The sequence below is a fragment of the Aplidium turbinatum genome, chromosome 4 (genome assembly GCF_918807975.1).
Source record: "Aplidium turbinatum chromosome 4, kaAplTurb1.1, whole genome shotgun sequence".
Taxonomy (NCBI): domain Eukaryota; kingdom Metazoa; phylum Chordata; class Ascidiacea; order Aplousobranchia; family Polyclinidae; genus Aplidium; species Aplidium turbinatum.
The window spans coordinates 17,235,424-17,260,991 of NC_137475.1; the positions used below are offsets into that span (position 1 = coordinate 17,235,424).

Genomic DNA, 25,568 nt, shown 5'->3' on the forward strand with positions numbered 1-25,568 from the left:
CTTTAGAATATCAGCTGGTTGTCTTGAACACTCCACATTGATAAAATGCCAGAAATGTCACAATAATAATGTGAAGTCCACATTAATATGGAGTCCACATTAGTGTGATAATAATACCAACTATGGCAAAACAATGAACTACACAATCGCTTCAGTCGTAGCATTAGTGCAACTGGGTATCGTAGCGGTAAGAAAGACGGTTGTGCCATTGTGCTGTCAGTACAGTTTTTGCTAATTCTGCAATAGCTTTTTGCAAAGGAAAAGTTAAAATTTAACTCTAAATGGAGAATTTTGAAGATGTAAGTTCAAAAAGAAAATCCGAGGTGTAGCAAAACTTTTTGTATAGTAAATGTACGCAAAAAGCAAAATCTAACTTGTGTCAAGCCGTTTTGAAAGCTTCAGGGTCCAGTATAAAGGGACTAATAACTAAAGTCGGAAATTAGCAAGCACTTGAAAAAAACTTTCGGTTTCGAATCGACAAGCGTTGGAATGTTGAACGGGTTCACCTTTTTGGGTACCTTAAGAAACCTTCCTACATTGATCAACCGCAGGATGAGCTTGGTTATGAAATAAAAAGTCAGAAAATCGCTGCCCTGGCCACGAACGTTCTTCAAAGATTGTTCCCAAGCCCAACTGTTGAATTGGATCGAGGCTCTACTGAACAACATGAAGATACCATTACAGAGGATAGTAGCCATGACACTGAAATAACTTTAGCTCAAGAGCTGTATGCTTTCGTAGCAAAAGACGAAAATGAAGAAGCACAAAACTGTGATGCCGGCGCTCGAGTAATGCAAAAAGAAATGCTACTATATGAAGCAAGTGAAAAAAGGCCAGAAAACCTGAACAATTTACTGTATATGCAGCGTTGAAAATTATTAAGCCAACATATGTAGAGGCTGAACGTGCATTTTCAGCGCTTAGGTATTTTGCTAGCAAAATTAGAAATCGTCTCAACGATACTCTCGATGCTCTCATATTTTTACGTCAGTATTACAATAAATAAATGTGGCTTGCATGTGTACAGTATTTTCTTACTTTGCTAATTTCGAGAAGTCCCGGGATTAGTAAAAATCCCGGGAAATCCCGATCCCGGTGTAACGGTCCAGGAGTTACTGCGGTCTGAAAGTTATCGTAACTTCTGGACCACGTATGCGAGGTCTGAAAGTTACTGCCAGTCCAGAAGTTACTAGAACAGGATTGTCAGATTTGACGCTTGCAGCAGATTTGTATAAATGATTTCAACATTGGAAACATGTTGAACTTGAAGACTTATCCACCATAGCATCTTAACAACATGGTTTACAGCAGAAACGTAATTGGGAATGAAGCGAAAATAAGATGAAAGTTAAAAGATGAGTTTTGTACCAGAAATTGTTGCTGTATTGGAATGAAATTTTAATGTGTAACCTAACAAGTTACGTAGGCTATCATTTTAACCTGATTTGTTTGTATTATCATTTGCGGTTGTGTCCGTGCCTTACGTGTGTTGGCAAATAAATTTGCATGGAGAGGTGATTGACTAGATGACCACTTAGCCTATAGTCTTTTGCTATCATCCTGATTGTGCTATGATGCAATGCAACCTACGATTCACAATGCAGCCTAGTGTTATGAGTGTTTTATTGACTCGTTGTATACAACAACAGCGTCATATAGCCTATAGGCTATATGGCGCTGTTGAAACAAACAATTTAATTGATCGTCGCTCCAAACATTTCAAAGTTTGAATCGTGGCGGCTATACGTGAATCGGTGGCATTTAATAAGCTACAGGCCTTAATATATCGTGCAAAGTTTGCATTTGAAGGCTGACTAGTTATAGCCGCTGGTCTTGAGTTGTAGTTGACGAACATAGTCTGTGACTATATTTTATATATTTCATGAAAGTTAAAACCAAAGTTTTCTAGTGAATGAAGCACTGAGCCTATTTTTGGTCTGGTTTTTCATAACTACCGTTTTGAAGAAATATAAAGTAACTTAGGCTACATGTAAGCCAACCGGTAGTCAAAACGCCATCAACCTTCTGTGAGTAGGCTATCACAGTCTCACACGCGGGGAAGGCTTTAACTTTAACGAAAGTGTTGAACAGTTTGAGATTCCAATGAATTTCCGTTGGACTCCCATTGAAAACACGTGGCACGAAACTTAAAGTCAAGAATAATGGTTTCGTGGTGAGAATATTTATCCTTGTGATTCATCTTTCGCATATTTGCAGAGGGTTTAATCTACTGACCAAGTGAAGTTTCAGTCCATTTACAAGTTTTCCCAAACAAATTTCGAAAAAGCACACCCACTTACAATAGCAGTAACTTTTGGACTGCTTCTGCGGCGTTGCAGTCTGGAAGTTCCTGTCAGTCCAAAAGTTACAAGGAGTGCCCGGCGTTTTCGCAATCGATAGAAAAGCGAAAATTGTTTTAACTAAGTGTAATAAATTCATTGCACTTAAACTAATGCAAGCTTTTCAATTAACATTACAAAATACTTATAATTATTAATCTGACCTTTTGAGAGGTTAAAAATTTAAATATTTTTACAACAAAATTAAATAAAATTTAAATGAAATATTTGCCAACTCTTGTAACTTTTGGCCTGCAGTAACTCTTGGAATGCTACACCGGGATTTTAAATTTGATCCCAACCCTACTTTAGACCACTAACGCAGGCCAGGTTACCGAGATTGACAGAGTAGGTTTCCCGCTTATTGTTGTTGTTGCAGTGTGTTATAGAGGAATTATTCCATCTACAAGGTGCAAGCACTGAATGAGCTCTCCATTTCAGCGCCGCCTGATTTTGAGTCGGGCGTTTAACCATTGAGCAAACGGGGAGGACAAATACATTGATTTAATTAACAAACATTAGATCTTGCTATCAAAATTTAACGTAAAAAGAAATCAAAGTAAAAAAATTCTATGAAACAAAGTATTTAGTCTCTGAAGCTGTTGATTAGTAAAAAGTCAGTAAAAATATTATGAATGCTTTGCATAAATTAATTTTAATGATTTATTAATTTCATCCTTGTTCAGGCGAACTTCAGTCTCAACTATAGTTAAATCGGTAATTGTTGTTTCTCGAGCAAAGCGTCATGTCTCTATTGAGATAATGTGTTGTACAAACAATACATTCGTACAGATATTACACATGTCTCGGTTACCCTTCAAGCATTTTTAATTTATTTTAATCATTCAAGCATTTTTAAGATTTGAAGGTTGATTGTGAGAATATTTAGTGCTAAACTACAAAAAGTTTCTTATGAAGATTAATCTTCACAGTTTCTCACTTCTTTCATTTTCGTACTTGATTGGAAACATTGAGTGCCTCTTATATGAAAAGTTTCCAAGATTCTCTGTCTTTTGCTGTGTTTATTAAGTGCATGTTGGACTGTTGGTGCTAGTTTGTCAATTTGTTGGTTAAAGCAGATTAATCTTTGTCAGCCTTGGGTACATTTCCCATCAATCTTGCTTGTAAGAGAGAGATGTTCTATTTTTCCTTTTAGCAGCACCTGTCTTAGAAATTGAAGTTGTTTTTCTTTAATATTTTTCAGTAGAATCTTTGTTTGATTAACTTGATTTAAAACACTTTGGTTTGTTGTTCTTCTGATCAGGAAATCCTCTGCATTTTTGGAATGCCACATTTCAAACCTGTTTGTTCCTTTAGTCATACTTTTGTTGATTGTCCAAGATTATGAATTATATTTAAAAGTTGGATAAATGTAACACTTTAATACTCTGTAGCCTATCTAGTTGAAAAAGATACTTGTTGCACAATGTTGATTTCATTTGCTGAAAAGCGGCTTTGCTTGAGCAATACGTATATTAAACTCCTTATCATCTTTTGTGTCCCAGTTTATTATTGTCCCAATTCACTTTACAGAAAAGAAAAGTGTAAATCATAACTTGATTTAAAAATAACATCCTGGTACCAGGCAATCATGAAGTGTCGTCATATTTTTTAGAATGAATTCTTATTTCCAGGTATTACGTTGGAATTTTTCTGAGGTTTTCAGCATGGTCATTGAGCAAGCTAACGACATCACCTGAAACAGGATACACTTTTCCGGTATAAAATGGCTCAACTAGCACTATAAGCATCAATACGCCTGAGACAAATCTTTTCATTCATGAGTTTTCAACACTGCCACTAACCAAAAAAAGACATATTCAGGTGCATCTTAGCTTTGTGGATTTTACCAAGAGAATATTAACCACAAAATCAACTCAGTGAAAGCACCACAGTGTGATAGCGTTAGTTCATCACCCGGCATGAAGTCTGAATTTTGTTCTTTTTCCAATCTTGGAAATCTAAAGCCCCAGTGTTGAAGCTGCAGATGTTACGATTCTACTGTTGCTTTTATCTTTGTTTTTTTGCCAAACTTCTGTTGTTGTACTTCTGTTGCCAAACAATCTGTTGTTGTACAGTATTTCTTATAAATGTTGTTAAGAGCAGAAAAAATAAATAAAAATTGAACTGATCTGATTGAACACGTCGATCTATCAATGGTGAATAACTAAGCATTCGCGCAAATAAAAAAGTTTGTCAACTTAAATCAAACAATAAAACTAACCTATACGTAGGGCTATTAACAAGTAGGCTATCTGCGACGGCATGTCTGAGCATAGAACTATTTATGCTCTTTCAAGATAACTGGAGCGTCCTTCACGGTTGTCGAAAGACACTTGCTGCATTCAGGGAGATTGCCCAATAAATCTCCCTATCCTGTTCTGACAGAGTTTAGACCATTACCAACTTGTTTGTTTTTTATTTTTGTTTTGTCTACCAAACTAGGATATGCCCCATTTTTGTAAAGGCACGTTTGATCCTTCAACATTTAGCATAAACTGGATTGGGACGATGAGATCCCTGATAATGTTGTTAAGGATTGGAATGTATGGTTCCAGTCCTTGCCCCTCCTGAAAGATTTTTTTGTCAAGCCCAACTCACGTTGTGACGTATCAGTTGCACGGTTCCGAAGCTTGTAATCAAGCATTTTCAAGCGTACTATACTAACGTAGAGTCGTGGATGATATTCCGAGTGTATCGTTTGTACTCGGAAAGTGCAAAATTATGCTGAAAAATCAGTTGTCCTGGCCTTAAGGCCCATTGCCAGAAAAGAGTTGGTAGCAGCGGTAAACACTGTGGAACTTGTTAAACACGCAGATGAGGCTTTAAGATCTTTAAATTGTGGGAAGCATTTTTGGTGTGACTCTTGTACAGTGCTATGCTTCAGTGAGTCTAAAACCCTGACTTGAGGCTTAACAAATTCATTGTTAAAAGGATCGATAAGATCTTGCTATGGTCTGCTCTAAAGCCTGCGACTGGCGATTTTTCCCTAACAGCATGAACGTTGCTGACGTAGGAATTAATTTATCCAATTTAATTACACTTAAATTGAATGCCCCTTATATTGACAACGCGCTCAACAAAATTGTACGGTATTTACAGAAATCGATGTACGGTGATGTAATACAACAAACCAAGGAAGAATCTCGAGAATCCTTTAAACATATATTAAAGCAATGCATTGCAAATGCCGCTACTACGAAACAAGCAAATCTAAAAGAAATCACTTTTCTAAAGAAATATAGACCCTGAGTGGACAACTTAGGGCACTCCGTATCGAGGGCCGCTTAAGAAAATCTCCTGCCATCTCGTTTCATTGAAAAAAAAAACATCCTTTGGTTTTTACAAACCATCCCTTAAAATGACTTGTCGTGCAATTTTATCATAACCGACATTAGCACAGCAATTCTCAACATACATTACTTTCATCCAGACAAAGGTTTAGGATAGCCAATGGTAATGCCGCTGTGCGGAAATACCTACACGACTGCGCTGTGTATGCCTTAAATAAGGCACAACCCATCAGCCAACGTATGTCTGGCTTATCGCAATCTCGTACCACTGCCAACACCACGCCCTTTTTTAATTGCGGCATCGATTATTCTGGTCCTCTGATTTATGCAGAGGGAAGAAGTAACAAAAAGGCTTGGGGTCTTATTTTACCTGCATGGCCTCTAGAGCGGTTCTTGTGGAACTAGTGACTTTACTGACAATTAATGATTTCTTACTTGCTTTTTCAAGATTCTGTGATGTACGTGGGCCTGTTAACACGGTTTACTCCGACAACGGGAGTACCTTCCAAGACGCTCAGAAAAGTTTACCTGAAATTCTCCAGTTTAAACCATTCCAAAACTCTTTGAGAAAAGAAAAGATTGACTTGGTTTTTATTTCTCTTTACCCCCCAACCCAAGGTGGTGCTTGGAAATCTATGGGAAAACAGATCAAGAATGTGCTATATCACATCTTGGATACGAACTCACCTAAACCATACCTTATCGAACTAATCATTTGTATAAGTAATGCCGTCCGCGTCGTTAACAAAAGCCTTCTGATCCCAACCAGTGATGACCCCAAAGACTTCACTGTCATCATACCCATAGCCGTAGGAGATGGGGGGGCAGGGGGGGGGGGCGGTCGCTCCCCCGCTGAAAAAAAAACGCCGCGAATTTGGGCAAAAATTTGCACTTATTTGGGCAAATCAATCTTATCGTGATGTTTCGACATTTTACCAGTTTAGAAAGTTTACGTAATTGTTATAATTTATGAGATATATACATTAATATTTTCCAATCAATTATGTAAAGTGCATTTTCATCTATTTTGAAAATTGTTGCATGTGGTACGTATTGCAATTTGGGCAGAATGATAAGTTTCATTTCAACGCCTGCAAAAAGTAAAGTGTAAAAGAACATAATTGGCAAGCAAAGTTAAGCTTATTAGTACTGATATTCACCAGCATGTACATAGGCTGTATTTCTTCACGGTGAGATTTGTAAGCTTGCTCGGTAGCCTACTAATAACCTTAAATGACTTTTGCTTTTTACTTTATGTCTTACTAATGTAGTTATTTCTAAAATTGTATTTGGGCAAAAATGTCCAGTTATTGGGAAAATCAATCTTACCATGAGTTTTCAAAATCTTTCTAGTTTAGAAATTTGTTTATAGTGTTGCATTTTGTATGAAATACATTAACATTTTTTCTTTAAATGTTAAATGTAGTGTCATCAGTTTTGGAACTTTTGTATTTGGTGTATTGCAATTTGGGCAGAATGTTAAGCTTCGATTCAGTATATATCTGCAAAATGTAAAATAATGCAATTAGCAAGCAGAGGTAAGCTATTACTAATATAATCATTAGGATATATATACACTACATTTCTTCATTGGTGGAATTTTGAAACCCTGCTGGGTACTGGTAATCTTATGAGGTTTTTTGCTTCATTATCTATATTCTACTGATGTATTTATTTGTAAAAATATTTGGGCAAAAATGTCTAGTTATTGGGCAAATCAATCTTAGGCTACTATGAGTTTTCAACATCTTACCAGTTTAAAAACTTTGCATATTTGTTATAGTGTAATATTTTGTATGACATACATTAAGATTTTCCCATGAATGTAAACTGTGCCATCTTCAATTTTGGAAACTATTGTATTTGGTATGTTACAATTTGTAGAGAATGGTAAGCTTCGTTTTAGTATCTGTGAATTTTCCAGTGTTTGATTTCATGTTTTTGTGAACTGAACTTGTAGGCATGGGCGCCGATCGCTCTCTAAAATTGGTGGGGACATTTACTAGAAAAAGTAGAGACGGGCGTTGAGCGAAGCGAGCTAGAAAGATCGGGGGTCCGTTCTGACAAACAAACAAATACAGTAGGTACAAGTCTAATGCGATGTATAAATTATTTAATTGTCAGTGTCAGCATTGGACAGCAGACGTCCAAACACTTGGCAACGAGTCTCCGGCGAATTAAAAACGAAGTCTTTGGGTGGTCATGGAGGTTGATTATATATAAAACTTTGTTATGCACATGGCAGACCATTGCATGATTTAGCCGTTTCTGTGTCATGGTCGATGGTAACCCAGTTTTGACACGTCGCAAAGTTGAAAATGAACTTTCAGCTGAACATGAGCTGGCTGGTGATATGAGAAAAAGTCGCACAAAAAGTTCCACTTGCGAAACATTTGCCAAACAGCGGATGGCATCTTTTTGAATATCATTCGAAAATCTTCCACCAACTTTCCATTGTAGGCCTACTGCTTTCGAAAGAAGCATAGCTCTTGTGCAAGGGACTCTGTGTCAGAGAACTCAGGATAATCGTTTACCTCATGTGATTGTAGCTTTTCACTAAAGAGTGATTCTTGCAGAACTTTGTAGTGCTCAAGATCGGTCGACTTGAAATAGTCAGTAAGATTTTGCTGTGTGCTGTCAATGACTGCAAAATACTCTGACCGATATTTCGTCTACGGTGTTTGAAGTTGAGGAGGCTGGCGATGGCCATGTCCATGCTGAAGACGATTTGGGATCTTTGTGGGACGTGAAAGTTACAATGACTCAAAGTTGCAATCCTCCATTACTATTATTCTCTCAGCATTTACAAAGACACGATGAAATTCTTCTTCACTGCATAGATGGTGGAGTTTGTAGTGGAGCACTACAAAGTTCAGCACCTTCAAGCATGCCAGCCACAGTCACCGTGCAACCTTGCAAGGCTTTGTTAAAACGTTCCAGTCGCTGAATGACAGATAATGTCTCTAATAATCCAAGCACACTCGACCCACAAGAAAAAGATTTCAAAAGCCAATTAGCAGTCGTTGCTACATTTGAATCAAATTGACTCACAGCTACTTCCAATACTGACTTATAACTTAATTACCAAGCACTGCTTTTACAGCAGCTGCACATGTGAGCCATCTTGTTGGACAAATTTGTTTCAGTTGTGATGCAGCCTGAGGCGAAGACTCTTCAGAATGAAGATTCAGGTACAGATGTTTTAATTTCCCAAAAACCTCTTGTTTAACTAAACTAAGGTTTTCAAGTTTTAAACGTCTGACTAATACAATTGTGACATTCGGTTAATAGTTTCCCTATTACGTTATTAAAATAATGTAAAAAGATGGCGGGGCATGTAAAAAGATGGTGGGGACATGTAAAAAGATGGTGGGGACATGTCCCCACTGTCCTATAGGGATCGGCGCCCATGCTTGTGGGCTACAGTTGAAATGTTTTTTATATACATAAAAATTATTTTTTGTATTAACTGTTGTTTGTCTTTGCCAGTCCTAGGGTTGATATGCTCAGCTATTTACCATATATGACACAGTACATATTATAGTAATCAATGATCAAAATATATAGGCAAGTGTTATGTTGCTTTGGCATCCAATTCATGCAGTTAAAATATCAGGCAATATATATAGACAGTATTGATGATGTTGTCTGTATTTTCTGGCAAGGATTGAGTTTGCAGTTATTACCTATATACTGTATATATGAGTTATTTTGGTTCAGTGCCTGCGATTTCAGTAGTTGCTTCATCATGAACTTAGAATATCTTGGTACAGTAATGATGTTAATGAAAAAACATTGGCTATAACTTCACTGTAATATGAGATCAATATTCATACTAATAGCAACTTACTAGAATTCTAACTTACTTAATAGAATTCTTTTCAGGTTGTAAGTAGCATGGATTAAGTAATGTTACTAGTTTGATAAGTAAATAGGTTGTCATTTGAGATTTTTTCAATGCAAATTTACGAATCTTGACTCTTGATTTTTTGAACTATCTTTATAATGAAAAGATTCAGCTACTTTTGGTCTGGCTTTTTATTGCAATTGAGCTAGAGATTTTGAAATGATCTGACGACTTGGATATTTAGCCACTGTTGTCCAGTTATTGTTGAATTCTCAGTTTAAATGGTTGTTGAATCCAGGTAGGCCTAATATAGGCTATATACATATTTTTGTGCCACAAGAAAGTTATTTAAATTTGATGGTTTATTTAGTTTAAAGTTAATTCAGCCTTGTTTTGCTAAGTTGAACGTTTTGCTGCCTGTGTTTTTGTACACCGCCAAGTTGATGACTGTGCAGTTCTTAGACTGCACTATCTCAGAGGTTGTGAGTAATTTTATGTTTTTGAAAATATATACGCAAAGACACAATTTGGGCAAAATTTGAAAAATTTGGGCAAATTTTGTTCGCCCCCCCAAAATGTTTTACTCTCATACGGCTATGATCATACCTGCCACTCTTTTAACTTTATTTTCTTCAGCACTTTCCGTATTAGGCCAACCTGCAGAGAGGAATCACCTTAGGAGGGACTATCTCTTTAGTGTATCTTTGTCCAAACAGTTCTCGGGAAAATAGATATAATTCTACTTGCTGTAGCTGCAAGGTAGGAAAAAATGGATTAAATTAGCTGAGAATTTGAAACCTGGTCAACTAGTTGTTTTGGAATCTCTAGAAGATGTTGCGAAAAGAGGCAACTATCATCTTGGAAAAGTGAAAGAAGTGATTCCTCAAATTAGGAATGGTAAGCCTATTGTAAGAAGGGCTGAATTTTCCATTTGTAAATGTGATGAAAATACAGGCGAGATCAAAGTAAAATTCGTCTTAAAAGACAATCCATGCATTGCTCCAGTTGAAATGCCGTAACTTTGGGCCATAAATTTGGCTGCAACTGTAGCTCTTCAATTGTATCTTTTAACTGTAGCCTTTAACTGTAGCTCTTTAACCGAGGCCCTTTAACTTGCTCGTCCCTCAATCTCGGCGAGTCACTCTGAATCTTTAGTTTGTTCTAGGTAGTTCACTCGCTCGGTGGGTGGTGGACAACCCTGCTTCCAACGTATCTCAACTCGTTTGCATAGCTCCAAGCCCTTTGTATTTTTTGTAACTAATGCAACCTGCCACGTCAGGTGGTATAGGAAGCAACTGTTACCGGTGTTTTTTTTTTTTGCATTATCAGCTATTGTAATGTCCTTGTGCATTGTACTAAGTATCAGCACATGTTGAGCGTGTTTCGTCTTTTCCGATATAAGGATAGCCGTTTATCAAATATTTGCTTTCCTTGTCTACAGCTAACCAATATTTTTTCCCAAACTTGTCTGGCTTTGATGCCATAAATTCGGTGAAAGGGCATCTGGCTTTGCTAGGAAAAAGCTGCTTGTCTACTGTGATAAAAGCTCCAAGTTTATAAGGTGCTTGGCAGTTATCTACAAATCGGTTCCAGACTTCTGAAAATAGAGCAAATTTATCGGTCTGTAATCTTTGTGAACGATTTGATCTTATATCAAAACGAAGAAACCGGAGAATTCCACAGAATCGGTTTTTGGACATAGCGCTTTTGCACAATAGCACACCCCATCTTGCAGTCTAAAGATCATGCTAAGGTAGATCACTTTTTCCTGCAACTCCCCGCGCATACCTGACAGCGATGAAAGGTTCCAATTCTTCATCAGTAAGAGCAAATGTCTGGCTTTGTAATTGGCGATGCGCTTCTGCAACAGTGCATTTGGTAATGTGTTTGCGAATAAAGTTATTGACAAGAAGATGCCATGCACTTGCAGGGCTGCCAGCTAACACATTTTTCTTTGCATAAGGTGTAGGACCAGAAGCTTCTCTCAATATGTTCTGCTATGAACTCCTTCCTTTAGAATAATCACCAGGAGTTATTTGATTGCACTCCGTTCCATCTGGAGCTGTCAGTACTATGCCTCTATTCTCAGCAGCTTTATCAACATCTGGAGAAGGAAGTTCACTTGGTGAAGTGTCAGGTGACAACTTAATATTTTGATTTATTTCCTCTTCATTGTGACTTACATTTACTGCAGAATCAGTATCATCTATCACCTGAAGAGCTTCGGTTGCTTCAGATTGAATCCGACGTCGTTTAGGAGGGCGAACATGCAAACGAGGGCCAGAATTGAAACTCCATGATGAGCCCTGCTCAGATTCGTCACTGGAAGCAGAATCTAAATCTAGCTCAGGAATACATGAGTCGTCAAATTCAGACCCACTGTCTTCACACTCAGATACGTCATCAGGAATATTACGCAAATATTCAAGAACTTCGTCTCTTCCAAAACGTCTTTTTCTCGACATAACTGTATTGCTCTAGCTAGACTGTCTACTGCTGCTGGTTAGGAAAATACAGAATGAATGAAAAAGCGATAGCCAGTACTTTGGGACATGAACAGAAAAACAAAACTGAGCAGTCAAATATAAAAAAGTCTGGTGATGATGGCTACTGTCATAAAAGCTTAGCAGGTAGTCAAAATGACTACATTGGGCATTGAGGAAATTTTGGGTCGTATGGCCCTCAAACAAATAAATTTCAAAGTGATAATTCGAAATCCAACCAAGTTCACCGATTGATTAGAAGTCACTGCTGGACAGTGACCTGCAAATAACAGCAAAAAAGATGTGCGAACTTTAACAAATTCAAGTAGTCATTTTGACTACTGTGGGCATTCTAGTGTTAACCAACTCTTGAGTACTACATCTTCCAAGATTACCCCTCGCTTTGAAAAATTTATTAGAAGTCAAAGCTATATTCAAGTTTCACATTACGCTACATCAGGGGTCACCAACCTTTTTTGCATGCGGGCCACTTTGGCACTAAGGAGAGCTGTGGCGGGCCGCACTAATAAAATTTTAGGTAGGTTGATTCTTATGCAAGAAAAGAACGCATTTCGTACCCAGTATCCAGCGTTACATGTTGTTCATATTTATGTTAGAATACCGCAGCAACAAAATTAATCGAACAACGCTACTGCCAGGCCAAGCTCCTTTTACACCACTTTTGACTTTTTTTAACAATGCCTATAATAAACGAGGCCACTTGTTTTGCGCACTTATGGCGAGGCGAGTGGTTTCATCAGAATATTCATCGCCAAGCAAGAGTGGTGTTGTCACTTCGCTTCACAAAAGATATCTTGCAATTAAGAATTTCAGTAAACAAGGAAATGTTTGACACATCGCAATACAGGCAACAATAGTGATCTGCAAACATATTAGCGAAAAATAGACTCCAATAACAGGGAAAAAGAAACCAGGCACCATGAAACAAACGCTTGTGGCAATCACCGAAAAATCGCAATTCTATCGTAATTCATGAACAGTCTTCCCTCTAAAAAAGCAATGAGTTGGTTTTTCATCCTTTTTGTGAGAGTCTATAAAACCGTCTTTCTTTTATTATAGACAACTGTCACTTGCGATGCTATCAGCTTGGCAAGAATTTGTTGATTAACAACATTTGCAGTAGCCTACTTGCTTCGGCAGTAGCCTACATATACTAAAATAGGAACGATACAGAGAAGATTAGCATGGTCACTGCGCAAGGATGACACGCAAAATCGTGAAGCGTTCCATATTTCTTAAAAAAAAAGCATTTTGCAGTACTAAGCTAAATATTTTCATAATACAATCAGAAAAAGTTTTTAAATTTATATATAATATTTTGCCAATTTATTATAAATTGAGTTGGCACACCGACCTATTTTGCCAACAAAAACTTGCATAAAGAGAACACTGCTCGTGAAACACAATAACGGTGAAACGCACACTAGTGTTTACGTGACATTTGCAAACTTAAAATAAACAACCAACCCTATGCTCACAGACATTTTCAAAATTTGAAAACAGAAGTTTTAATCAACCACTGGGACAGTGTGGCTGGACAATGGACATCGCATTGGAATAAATTTAAGCAACCTCCATATAGGCTAATCTGATTTGTCGGTCGGTGGAATCGTATGCAAAGCGAAAATATGCTTTCCGGAAAGTATTCTTGCCTTCGTGCTCTTTAACTCTTCAAGAAAAGTATTTTTGGTTATACTTGTACGCTGATTCCTTCCGCGGGCCGCAGCGATACAGCGTGGCGGGCCGCCAGTTGGTGACCCCTGCGCTACATTATTTGTATTTGTTGTTCTGAAAGAGTGTTTTCTTTGTGACTTGTTTTCTTTGTAGCGGTCCTTTATAAAATTTAGGTTTTGAATTTAGCCCTCGTGCTAAAAAGGTTTATATTCAACCTTTTGAGCACTTTGAGTCCCCTAACAACACACAAAATAACATGCGTGGTTTCTTTATTGATAAAAAAAAATTAACATAAACACCTAATAAAAATTGAATGATTAGCAGAGAAAAAATCTAGATGTAAGTGAAAAAAACGTATCTTTAAAGATATGCGACAGCCCATCTCTTTGTAAGCTTCAAGCCAGTTATCAACTTCCTTCTTAAAGAAAGATGATATTTTAGGTTATTGCCCAAAAAGTCTGCACTCAGCCACTTAAATGCTTTTCAAACCCGCAGTTCCAGTGTATTTTGCACTTTCTCAAAATCTGGATTTTTTAAAACTTCTCAAATTTGTGGGCTAACAAAGATGCCTTCTCTCATTTTTGCTTCGCTTATTTTGGGAAACTTGATACAGAAAAATGCGAATCCATTGGAATTGGTCTTACCAGCTGTTTAGCAAAATTATCCATTAAGCCCAATTTTATATAAAGTTGTGGCAATAATGCATGTTTGGGCTCAACTAAAAAGCCACTTTTGATATTTTCATTTCCTAAAATGTATGAGTCTCTTGCTGGCCAGCCTCTTCGAACATTGTGTTGTGCAGCACGACTATCACATAGATAGAGGAAGCAGCAATGTTTGGTGAACCCTCCTTGGATTCTCATTAAAATGCCGATGACCTTAAGATCTCCATAATGTTTTATCTGTATTCACTGCACTGAATCGTACTGAGGGGGATTTCAATATTTTTGTAAGATTCCTTTAAATGCGCAGAGTGTGCCACAGGAACAGGTGGTTTTATATTACCATTATGAAGAAGAACAGCTTCGAGGCTACTTTTAGAAGAGTCAAAGAAGAGCATTAATTCAACTGTGGATTAGTTCAACCGTGGATTGTTTAACTCTAACGTTAACCCCAAGCTTTTATAGATCAAGCTTAAAAACATAAAATGTAAATATTTCAAATACGTAAGAAATACGTTTAAGAACAAATATTGTCATCTCTAAGTAAAATTTGCTGTTGACCAGTGTAATCAAACTAATACTTTTAATGGCTATAAATAAAAATATAAAAAGCTAACAAGACATAGAAAGTTCCTCACTTGTAAAGAATGGATAATATTTTATAATTGTTGATGTGAGCGGCCAGCATGAAAGGTGTCAAGCCAGGCTCAAATGGAGACGTAGTTCCGGGTAGGATCTGCAATGATGTTTGGGGATCTTTTTCAAGCAATAATTCAATTGCTTCGTAGAATTCGCTTTGAATCGCGTAGAATAGCGCATCTCCTAGTTTGATGCCTTCTGTCAAAAGCACGTTGGCAAGGTTAAAAACTTCGTGGTTCATTCAATAAAGCTATATTCCGCTTCTATAGTGATAGTCATTCATGTTCACTAAAAACATTGTCGGCTGCGTAGTCGAGTGGTAAGAGCCCTGGAATAGCAATCGAAAGGGGGCTGGTTCGACAACGCTCAAAAGCATGCGACTGTGTCTTTGGCAGGACACTTAAAGGCGTGCCTGAGGGTGAACACGAAGATTGGCTTCCTTGCCTTCCCTTCTTCTAAATCTTCAAATACCAGGTGTAAGCCTGGATACAACAAACAACTAAAAACATTAGAAGTGCACTGGGTAATCGTATCACTTTCAACATCTTGTGTTTATTATTGCAAAGCTTGGCAACAAGAAGAATAAAACTTGAAACGTGTTGAAGTTGTGCCTATTGTAAATAACCACTAGTTCTAAAGCAACACGTCACGACACTCGGACCTTTGGGGGAACATAGTACAATTTTTTCTGGCTAACAAAAAGCCAAAGGGCAGTATCGTAATTATCGGCAGTCCCTTATCATAAATGATACGAATTTAGTTTTCTCAACACCTCAAACCATCGAAATGTAGCAATTATTGATCTCTGACAAGATCTTAAAAACACCATTGATTAAGCTAGACTAGCGTCCAGCTGAGGTAAAACCAGTTCCGGTTGTTACGCGTTCACATTTCACTTATAGGCCTATGTCGATTTTCAAAAATGGTTTTGGTTAATTTAACTGTTTTATTTTTCAGGTTCTATTTGATACAGTGATCGGACTACATGGCTCAAAACCATCGCGTTTGTGATTTAAAAATCAGCGATAAAACCTGCCTTAAACGGAACCTATCGATAAAACCTAGTGTGTAGTGTCAAAATTATGATTAAACTGCAGACAATCCTAGCCTATCCGAAACATTACTCACGAATTTCGTCACTGAGCAAAAATCTGATAACCTCCAGGTGCTGGTTCAAGGTTGCCAGGCTCAAAGCCGAGCGATCTAAGGAATCTACACAGTTCACATTCAAGTGGAACAAATAATAAGACTGCTGTTCAAACATTTCTTTCAGTGCTTCTAAATTTCCATTGGCTGAATGATGAAGCAAATCTAACTCATAGTTGTTGAGTTCTCCTGAAATTTTAATAAATAATAATATATACTTTTTTTTAACTTACTGAGTTATTTTTTATGTTTAGCCGTTTTCTAAACAGTGTGTTGTTGCAAAGTTTGATGTCATGTGAATATGAAGAACGGTGCTAATCTAGGCTTAAAAGGATTTAGCCTAAATCTATATAATGTACTCCACCATGTCGGTAAAACCAAACTTAAATTCAAAAGAAGCTTTAAAAAATATTCAAAATGAAATATAGTTTCCGTGCACTCAGTTTGGTATTATTATCTTCAGTTTGGTATGTTAATCTGGTTGAATTAGTTTGTACCTTACAAAAATAAAACTACATCAATTAAAAACAAGTTATATTTAATAATATGGAGAGTTGTGCCATTAAGATGCATAATTATAGATTATATTCAACTTGTGGTTAAAATGCACATCTCCACTCAGGAAGTGTAAAGGTTAAAATCCATAAAAAATATTAAAAGGATGGTGTTTTGGTACAGGAAGTAAATAAACAATGATACACTTTTGACGATGTTCACATTCGATAAGGTGACCATTGAGGACAATTATGATGGCGTTTCTCTTTCTAGATGTTATGTTTTGAATAACTTACCATCGTTGTTGAACGTTCGTAATAGCATTCTATGGTTGGAATCCAGGTGAATGGAGCTGTTATTTAGCTCTGAAAGGTTGGATTGCAGTGACCTGTGGCTTAAAGCACATGAGCCTGAGGTTAAAAAATGTCATGCACAGATGCAAGTTTGAAAAATAGAGTACCATCAAAGTATAAGCTTACAATATTCAATTATATACGTCGGTTTCATGTCTGTGGATGCTAAATTGATTATGAAAGATGGCGAGTTTACACTTTAGCCAGAACAAGTTTTCCTCATTATATATTCCGTTGATACGGATGCAAACAAAGAAAATTGCATTTGTTGCTTGATTTGGTTTTACAGTATATCTGTATCCTCGGACTGACAAAGCCGTGATAGGTTATGCCTTGTAATTTCGCATACTTGTAGAAGCTTTTGACGCAGAACCGGTTACTTAGATTGACAGAGCTGAGTGAAGTCTCCGATTGTTGAAGTGTTGTTACCAGGAAATTATTTTTACAATACAAGATACTGATTCGACCACAATATGTTGTGATTTTTAATTCATTTCAACAAAAAAATATAAAAGAACTAATTTGAAACCTACCTTGGTGTGTTTCCATTTTGCTTATTTGGCATCGTGTTTAAGAGAGCTGGACCTTTCACAGCTGAAGTAGGCGAGCTTTGGCATAGAGGTAAAGTTGAGGCTTCTCTGGTTTTTCGCCTGACCTCAGGCTTCGTAATGGTTCGCTTCCCTTGAGCAACAAGGCAATATATTTAAAAACTGCTTGATAGATGACAGAATTGTTGTGCATGGCAGCTTAACATCATTTCTCCTTGCCACTTGCAGCCAAACTATCTTCGCAATGACAGCCAGTGATGCACAATGCATATACCGTGCAAATCAACTTGGTAAACTATCTTAAGAAAATTGCAAGTAGAAATTTAAATGCGATTGGTTTTCAAGATCGGCAATGTTCCATCTTTGGAATAGCTGTCTTCAATACCAGTTATCAAGGCATGTAGTCGGCTGCATCGCCGAGTGGTGAGAGCCCTGGAACGGCAATCGAAAGGGCGCCGCTTCGACATTGCTCATGAGCATTCGGCTGTGTCTTTGGCAGGACACTTAAAGGCATGCCTGAAGGTGGACACGAAGATTGGCTTCCTTGCCTTCCCGTCCACTTAATCTAAATCTTCAAGCACCTGGTGCAAGCCTGGATACGACAAACAACAAGGCATGTAGTCTAGCTTTCACATCAAGCAGTTTCTTCAAAACCATTGCTATCCAAGGTGGATTTTTTTTCCGTTTGCATAGCACCATTTAAAGGCTCATTGCAAATTTTTAAAAGCGATATTCTCGGACGTTTATTTTATATTTTAATTTTATTTTTTTATTTCAAAGATAAAGTCCCCAGTGCAATGCTTTTCCTTAGAATCTATGGGACGGCTGAAGACGGCCTTGGACCAAAGCAATATTAGTTGGACAATATTATTGTTATGGAGGCAGAAAAAATATTGTACCCAGACCAAAGTCTTAGTCATGTTAGATGACTGGGAAATAAATTCAATGTTGCGCATCCCATAACCATAAGGGGACAAAACTCGAAAGTAATGGCGTGTAGGCTCATACTTTGCTTTGTTTACACCAGGGGTCACCAAACTTTTTTCTCTGAGGGCCGGATTGCTGCGAGATTAACAGCTGCGGGCCGGATGCAAATTGCGAAAAGATATACAACTATTTAGAATCTCCATTGACTTGAATTGAGCACAATAAATAACAAAGTCAGCGGTGGAATAGCAAAGTTGTGATGAAAATCGAAAGGTTGCTGGAAAAGTTATCCACTGCTGTGATACACTGCATGGCATCGTGCTCTTGAAAAAACATTACATCTTTCCAAATTTGGCCTAGGCTGACCCATTTGTGATGGCCTAATGATAAAAACAGAACACGAACATGTAAGCTGCCTGGTAACTTTTTTTCCTTAACAGTTTTAGTGCAGCTGTTATTTCCGCAGCACGTGGCGGGCCGGATGAAATCAGTTCGCGGGCCGGTTCCGGCCCCCAGGCCGTAGTTTGGTGACCCCTGGTTTACAACAAATCTTCGTTTATTCTTTTCTTTTGCAAGCCCCACACACGACACACTTCTCACCTATTACACTCGTCTTCGGTTCAGGTTCACTATTATCGGCCACAGACAAGATGGTACCACAAGGAAGGCTGTTTCGTTTAGCTAAGTCTGAATCTAAACAAAGAAAAACTACTGTTAAACTATCACAATAATAAAGAATTCAAGCCGAATTAAATTACACTTCTAAGTAGATGTAAAGTGCTTTCGGTTACTTTTAGAATCAGTAGGCTATGCTTCAACGTTCTGTTCAGAAAAGGCAACCCATAGTCTTAAATTTCTTCAACTGTAACGTTTGAGCTTACAGTCTTGTAATTCACACTAAGATAACATTAAACTTCAATTATTTTGTAATAAAACTACTTTTAGGTGGTGGTCTATAATCAGCCGCTTAAAAAGATTCAGAACTTTCTTTAGAAACAGATTTTCAATTAGCTTTAGGCAGATCTCATTTAAGAACAGGCTCAAATAAATCGTATTCAAGCTCAAAAAAAAGAAAAACTTAAAAAAGCTGTGCAAAATGCAAGTTTTGAAGCTAAAATATTATCAATGAAGTTGTATAAACATTCACATTATTGCTTGGCAAAAAAATGGTCTCTAGATTAAATTTTTGGCATGCAGACGTCATATTTTACAAAAGTAGATCACTTGATCATGTGATGTTAAAAAGTGCTTCTAGAACGAATGTGTAGAGTTGCTTTCATTTTTGGAACAACTGTGAAGAAAACAAATGAGAAAACGAAGACCGAAGAAAACACGGAATGACGCCATGAATGATGACCTGATAAAAAGAAACTTGAAAATCCCAACGATAGATAGAAATGGAGTAGTCGCAGGAAACAACGGGTTGATCCTGATGTTTTGGGAGAAAGACCAGGAATTTTCGAAGCAAAATGAAGAGAAAGGGAGATAAAAGAAAGGATAAATCGTCAGAAGCTATTTTTGTACGTGAAGAGAATGAAAAAAATAAAGTTACACCGGGCAATATCTTGTGTGAAATCATAAACTCAAAAGCAAATATTACAAATTTGTTTTTCAATTTGAAGCACCCATCATCAGCTTACACTTTGACCGCAAACTGTGTGTTCGGCTATGTCACTCCCAGTGCTGTGTTAAACCCTTTGTGGGCCCCGGGGCCGGAATAATTTTGGGCCCTCTATCGTCAAGCAGACCTATAGTATTGTGTATATTTTTACTGCACCGATATGGAAATGTGGTTCACTTCAATAGACTTTCTCACCAGTTTAGAAAACAACACAAATGTAAGTAAACACAAACACAGGTCTATCATTTCTTGGCTACACCTTTGCTCGGAATGAAAGCCAAAGTGTTAACAATTTCTAATAAAAAAAAATACTGGCAATAGAGTACCGTATGGTCACGACGCGGTAATACCACCGTACCGCGCGGAATTTTGACTGTTTGAACTTTGCCGCGTGGTACCACCCAGATAAAACCAAAACTGTAGAAATTATTAATTTTCATTCAGATTTGGTCATCGGGTAGCATTATTGTTTTTCACAACTTTTATGGTTTATCTGGCAGCACTACTTGTTCTGTCAACCAAGGCAAAAACATAGTAAAAGCACTGTGATTGTAATTTGTAAACACAAACGCTGTGAAGCATTTTGAGGATCAATTATGTTTATTCAACATTATTTCATTCCATGGCAAAGCTTTCATTATTTTATGCAGGCATTCAAGTTAATTAAAGTTTTTAGGGTATGGTAGCCTTGGTTAGTAGCAAGAGCAAACAGGTCACTTGTGATAAGAAAGATTTTTGTTTTGGATCAAAGCAGTTTCAGTAGGCTACCCTGCAACATGTGATATGCCAGGCCTATAAGGTATTTGAAGATAAGAGCAATTTCATGTGCATATGTTTAGAAAAAAGTAAATATAGAATTGAACATTCAATAAAAGGCAACTCAGATAAGCAAAGGTGGATAATAAGTGCTGCAAGTTACTCAATTGCCTAAATAAACCCTAAATTTTTTCCAAAATTTACTTTTGTTTAATAGATTCCCTTGCATTTGCTCTGCACTTGCAAAAGTGCACTCTTATTTTTTGTGGTGCAAGGGCAGTGTGACATTTTGCGTTGCAGTGTACGGGAAGACATGTGCAGTGCGGCAGCGGACAGGTTTTTCCTGCTCGCGACATCACTAGTCAAGGATATTTATAATTACGGTATTGTAAGTGTTAAAAATGAAATAATAATTAAACTATCAGAAATGCCATTTGGCCTACACCTAACAATTTTATAAAACAAAACACTTTTATTGATGAAAATAAATTGAATATGTGAATTCAAAAAGGGCCCTCCCTCTTTTTTTTTCATTTCACTATTTTTGCTTTCCGATTTCTTCCAACATCTTCTAAATGATACAGTACTTGAAAAAACGGCCAAATTTTTCAAACATATTGGTCAACACATAAAAATACCCTATCAATATTTCCATTGATTTTGAAATGGGCCCAATTACAGCAATTGCACTTCAACTCCTCCATAGTTTCTCCACAGAGAACTTTTTAGGTATGATGCTTCTTACCAGTATGTTTAAGCATGTAATCATTATCGAAGTTTCACCACAAAAGTAAATGACCAATATAATTAAAACGGTTGTGCAAAAACACTTTGTGGCAATTGGGCCCTTCTTGAATTTACATATTCCAGTGCATCCCACCTGTTATATGTTAAATACATTTCTGCAGATCATGTTACTAACGTTGTCGCATTTTAACTTTCTTTTAAGATAGTAATGGTGTTTTTAGAGATGTTTAAGTGTAGTAAGGGCCCAAATTTGGGATGTTTTAGTATAAGTAGACCTAAAGCATCTTCCTAATTGACAAGTAGCCTACACGTAGTAAACTTCAGCAACTCAAAAAAAACTTTACTGGAACGCAAAAGTCTATTATTTGTGGGCCCCCTGAGATGGTGGGCCCGGGCCCCTCTTGCCCCCCCCCCCTTAACACAGCACTGGTTACTCCTCTATACTTTGGGTTCTTGTTGTGCAGTCCTTAATTTTTTTTAAAGACAGTATCTTCCTAACAACAAAATACCAGCATCAAACTGCTCAAGTGGGTTCCACTTGATAAAGTTTTGTAACATCAATGCTTTTATACATCGCAACTAGTTCCCAAAGAAATCTTTGGAAAAACATGTTTCTGAGAGACATTGACATTTCTTTCTTTAGCTTCAAATGCTAGTATGTATTGTATATTCTGGATACGATTACAATTTGATTAACGTTTTCTGGTTACCATAAAGCTTGAGACATACGAAATTGTCTTCTGAATTTTCACAAGCGTGTTGTAGCTCAATTGGTAATTTTGTGATCATCAGTGGCGGCTCGGCATAAGGGACTGCGGGACTGCAGCCCCCCCCATCATTTTTGTGCATATGTGAATTATAATACATATAGATAGTTTTGCCATGTTTTTTCAATTTATTTCGCTTGAAGAATTAAAAAACTCTTAATATTAATTTTTTTGTAATAAAAAAAAATTTGTATTAAAAAAATTAATTGGCAACTCTGGGTCTACAAATTTTGCAGGTCCGGCTTTGCTTGTTCATTTTTTTATGACGTAGGTGTTTCAGAAAAAGGTTTTCTAGCATCACTGAACAAGCGCTGTGGGGACTGCAAATAGAACAGACCCTGGTCAGGGATTCCAACTTGTTTTCGTAAATCTTTAGGGTAAGCGTGTAGAAGCTATTGGTGATTAGGTAAAGGGATCGTAGGTTACTTTACTTGATCTGTGTTTTGAGAAGTCACTGAGACAGACTAGTTTTGATGTGAAGTAAAGCCAATTACTGTAATTATTTTTAATCATTTCAGACCAGTAGAAGCATGAGATGTATTGTTCACGCTTGTATTGAAAAGAATTATTAGGTTGCGATATTTTCAAGTAGCCTAAGAATTATCGGTAGGCATGATTTAGATGTTATCTGTAGCCATTTTGGTGCTCTTTCACAATTCGCCCTTTTGGTCAACTGGATGACGACGTCTTGATACGTCACACACGTTGGAACAGACTATTATAAAGGAAGAAGTACGGGTAAAAATACACTGAAAAACACCTGAAGGAAATTGTCTCCCATTTATTCATTTGTTGTTCAATTTCAACAAATTTGCTATCGTTGGAAAGCACAAGCATAGGTCTAACCAACTAAGTTAATACCAAGTCCCAAAATAATACTAGCTTTATCTGGTGGCCACCTAAACTTGACCAAATTCAAACCATTATCAAAAGTTCACTTTAAATGATAAAAACATTAAACGACAGCCGAAAAAACATGTTACTGTGTACTGTGTTACTAACCCTAACTCAGTGCATTTATAACTCAGTCCGGTACAGGTTTATAATTATTTATATTAGGTTACTGGTTGATGCAGCCCCCCCATGTTTTAAGACCACGAGCCGCCACTGGTAATCATGACATTTATAAACAATTCATTCAATACTGTTGTCCCGATTTGCTTTCTTAAACTGTGTTTTGATCAACTAACAAATTTTTTCAGAGAATTATTGTCTGTCCTGGCAAAGCTTGGTGCGATCTAAATGCATAAATTATGTTTTTCATTGGCCTTATTCTCTGACTTGTGTCATATGATTTTTTATTTGCGTCGTCATTACAGTCCAGTTATTGTTGTTTTGCTTAAACTGACAATAATATCTGAACTTTAGTAAAGTGTAGGCCTACTAAACATCTGCGACCTTTTGAAGTAGCAAAACCATCAGAAGACGCTGATGTCGAAGTTACTTCCATTTGATGTTGCGTTCAATGACCACAATATAGGATCTCTACCATCAGTGCTACTCAACCATTGCAATGCTACACAAGCAGGAAAAGAATAGGGTTATGGTGATGGAAGTTCTATTAGGGAGAAAAGAAGAATTTTGCATTGAAAATAACTGCAAGCTTACACTTCAGGCAAAAGACAACTCAAAAGGTTTATTGTCAACCAAAAAGATAGAATAGGCCTAGCCTATGATGCTCAATCGATTCTTCTTCGTTTGCACTGCTGATCATTTAAATTTCTAGAGCCGAAGTTCTATCTTTTCTCCAACCCAGGTTTTCGATATCTCTCAGACAACACTAAAAGCCCACTGAATAGCAGCCAGTCTTTGATCTCATCATCGACGCGCAAACCTTCCACTTTAGTAGGTGGATTGATGATTGTGCAATTGTTGATGATATGGTCTGAGGTCTCCAATATCACATTCGAAAGAGGAAAATGCCACTCCACATTGATGCATGGTTGAACGGAAAAGCTTGACGCCCGTACGAAGACGGTTGAGGTGCACCCACGCCTATCTCTGACATATATCTCGACAGGCCAACCGGATGGATGTCGGCGTTGGGGATGAAAGAACAAAGCCTGGTGATATTTAATTTCCATTTACGGTTGCCGATTAACGGTAGAAATGTTCTGCTTGTCAGCTTTGTTTAATAGAAGTTGAGCGGTTGACACGTATGGGCGACCTCTGATCATGGATACATTGCGACAAAGATAAAAACTTGAAGACGACACATGTTTTGCATTTTATATAGCAATGCATCAAGGCTTGCTTACATTCTGCTATATAAAAAGCATGCTCTTCGTTCATTATTTCCACATGCCATTATAGGAAAATAAGAATGTCAGTCTTTGATGTTATATGATGAAGCCAATACTAACACTAAATAACGCAACTGATGTTATAACTAACTTTCAAAGATTTAGGCCTATATTCTAATTCTCAAAGTTACGACCAGTGCTGAGTTTAACAATGTAAGATGTAAAGCAAAATAAAATTACCAGACACGGAAGATTGCCACATACCTTATCTTCTCGAAGCTGAATAAGGGAAAAATAAATAATTAAAATATGTCTAAACATAAAATGTTTCTCATTTATTGTCCAGAAATGTTTCATCTGACATGTGCTTCCCAAGCTAGTATAAACTGGAACTTTTATATCGCTGCAACGTTATCAGACATTGAAACAATGCAAAAATGAAAACGTTTGATAGCGTTTAAATTAATTTTTAACGTTTAATTTCTTCAAAAATGTTTCTCGTTGAACTGACCAAACATCGTAAAAGATTCTGTTATGTATTTTAGTTTATTTGCATTGAAACGATGTACTTTGTTTTCGTTTCCCTCAGGTCTTCTCTTTTGCTTAGTATTCATCCGCCTGCTTTTGTTAATTGGCACTTCTCGTTTTGGGCTTGCTTTGTAGGTTTCACACTATATCTTGGTTGTGCAATTTTATAATAAAACAGAATTCAAGTACGACTCTGGTTGAATGAGTTAGAAACACAATGTTCAGTTTTAGTTCCTATACAAGTTTTAATTTCTACAAGTTTTAGTTTTTACAATTATTTACAAGATGGAAAAGGTGGTGGAATTAATGCAGTCGCAGCTAGAACATATGCGACAACAAATGCAGCAACAAGAAGAACAGGCGCGACAACAAATGCAACAGCAAGAGCGTCATCATGAAGAACAACTGAAGGAGTTAATTTCAGCCCTCAAAATTCCTGGCGAATCGGAAAACCAACATCCGGTATCCCAAGCCATTCC

At 37.2% G+C, this 25,568-nt stretch overlaps 1 protein-coding gene and 1 pseudogene across 1 annotated transcript in view; one reads left to right on the forward strand and one right to left on the reverse strand.

The window, feature by feature from the left end:
* Positions 1-25,568, reverse strand: part of LOC145768959 (short transient receptor potential channel 4-like) — a 122,095-nt gene that overhangs the window by 65,603 nt on the left and 30,924 nt on the right. The window contains exons 4-8 of the mRNA XM_082580561.1: positions 19,028-19,120; positions 17,486-17,633; positions 16,896-16,993; positions 16,087-16,293; positions 14,958-15,156 (exon numbers count right to left, since the gene is read on the reverse strand). Of these exons, the coding sequence (XP_082436687.1) occupies positions 14,958-15,156; positions 16,087-16,293; positions 16,896-16,993; positions 17,486-17,633; positions 19,028-19,120 (745 nt within the window). The remainder of the gene's footprint in view (positions 1-14,957; positions 15,157-16,086; positions 16,294-16,895; positions 16,994-17,485; positions 17,634-19,027; positions 19,121-25,568) is intronic.
* On the forward strand, positions 13,123-13,219 carry LOC145769771 (U6 spliceosomal RNA; annotated as a pseudogene).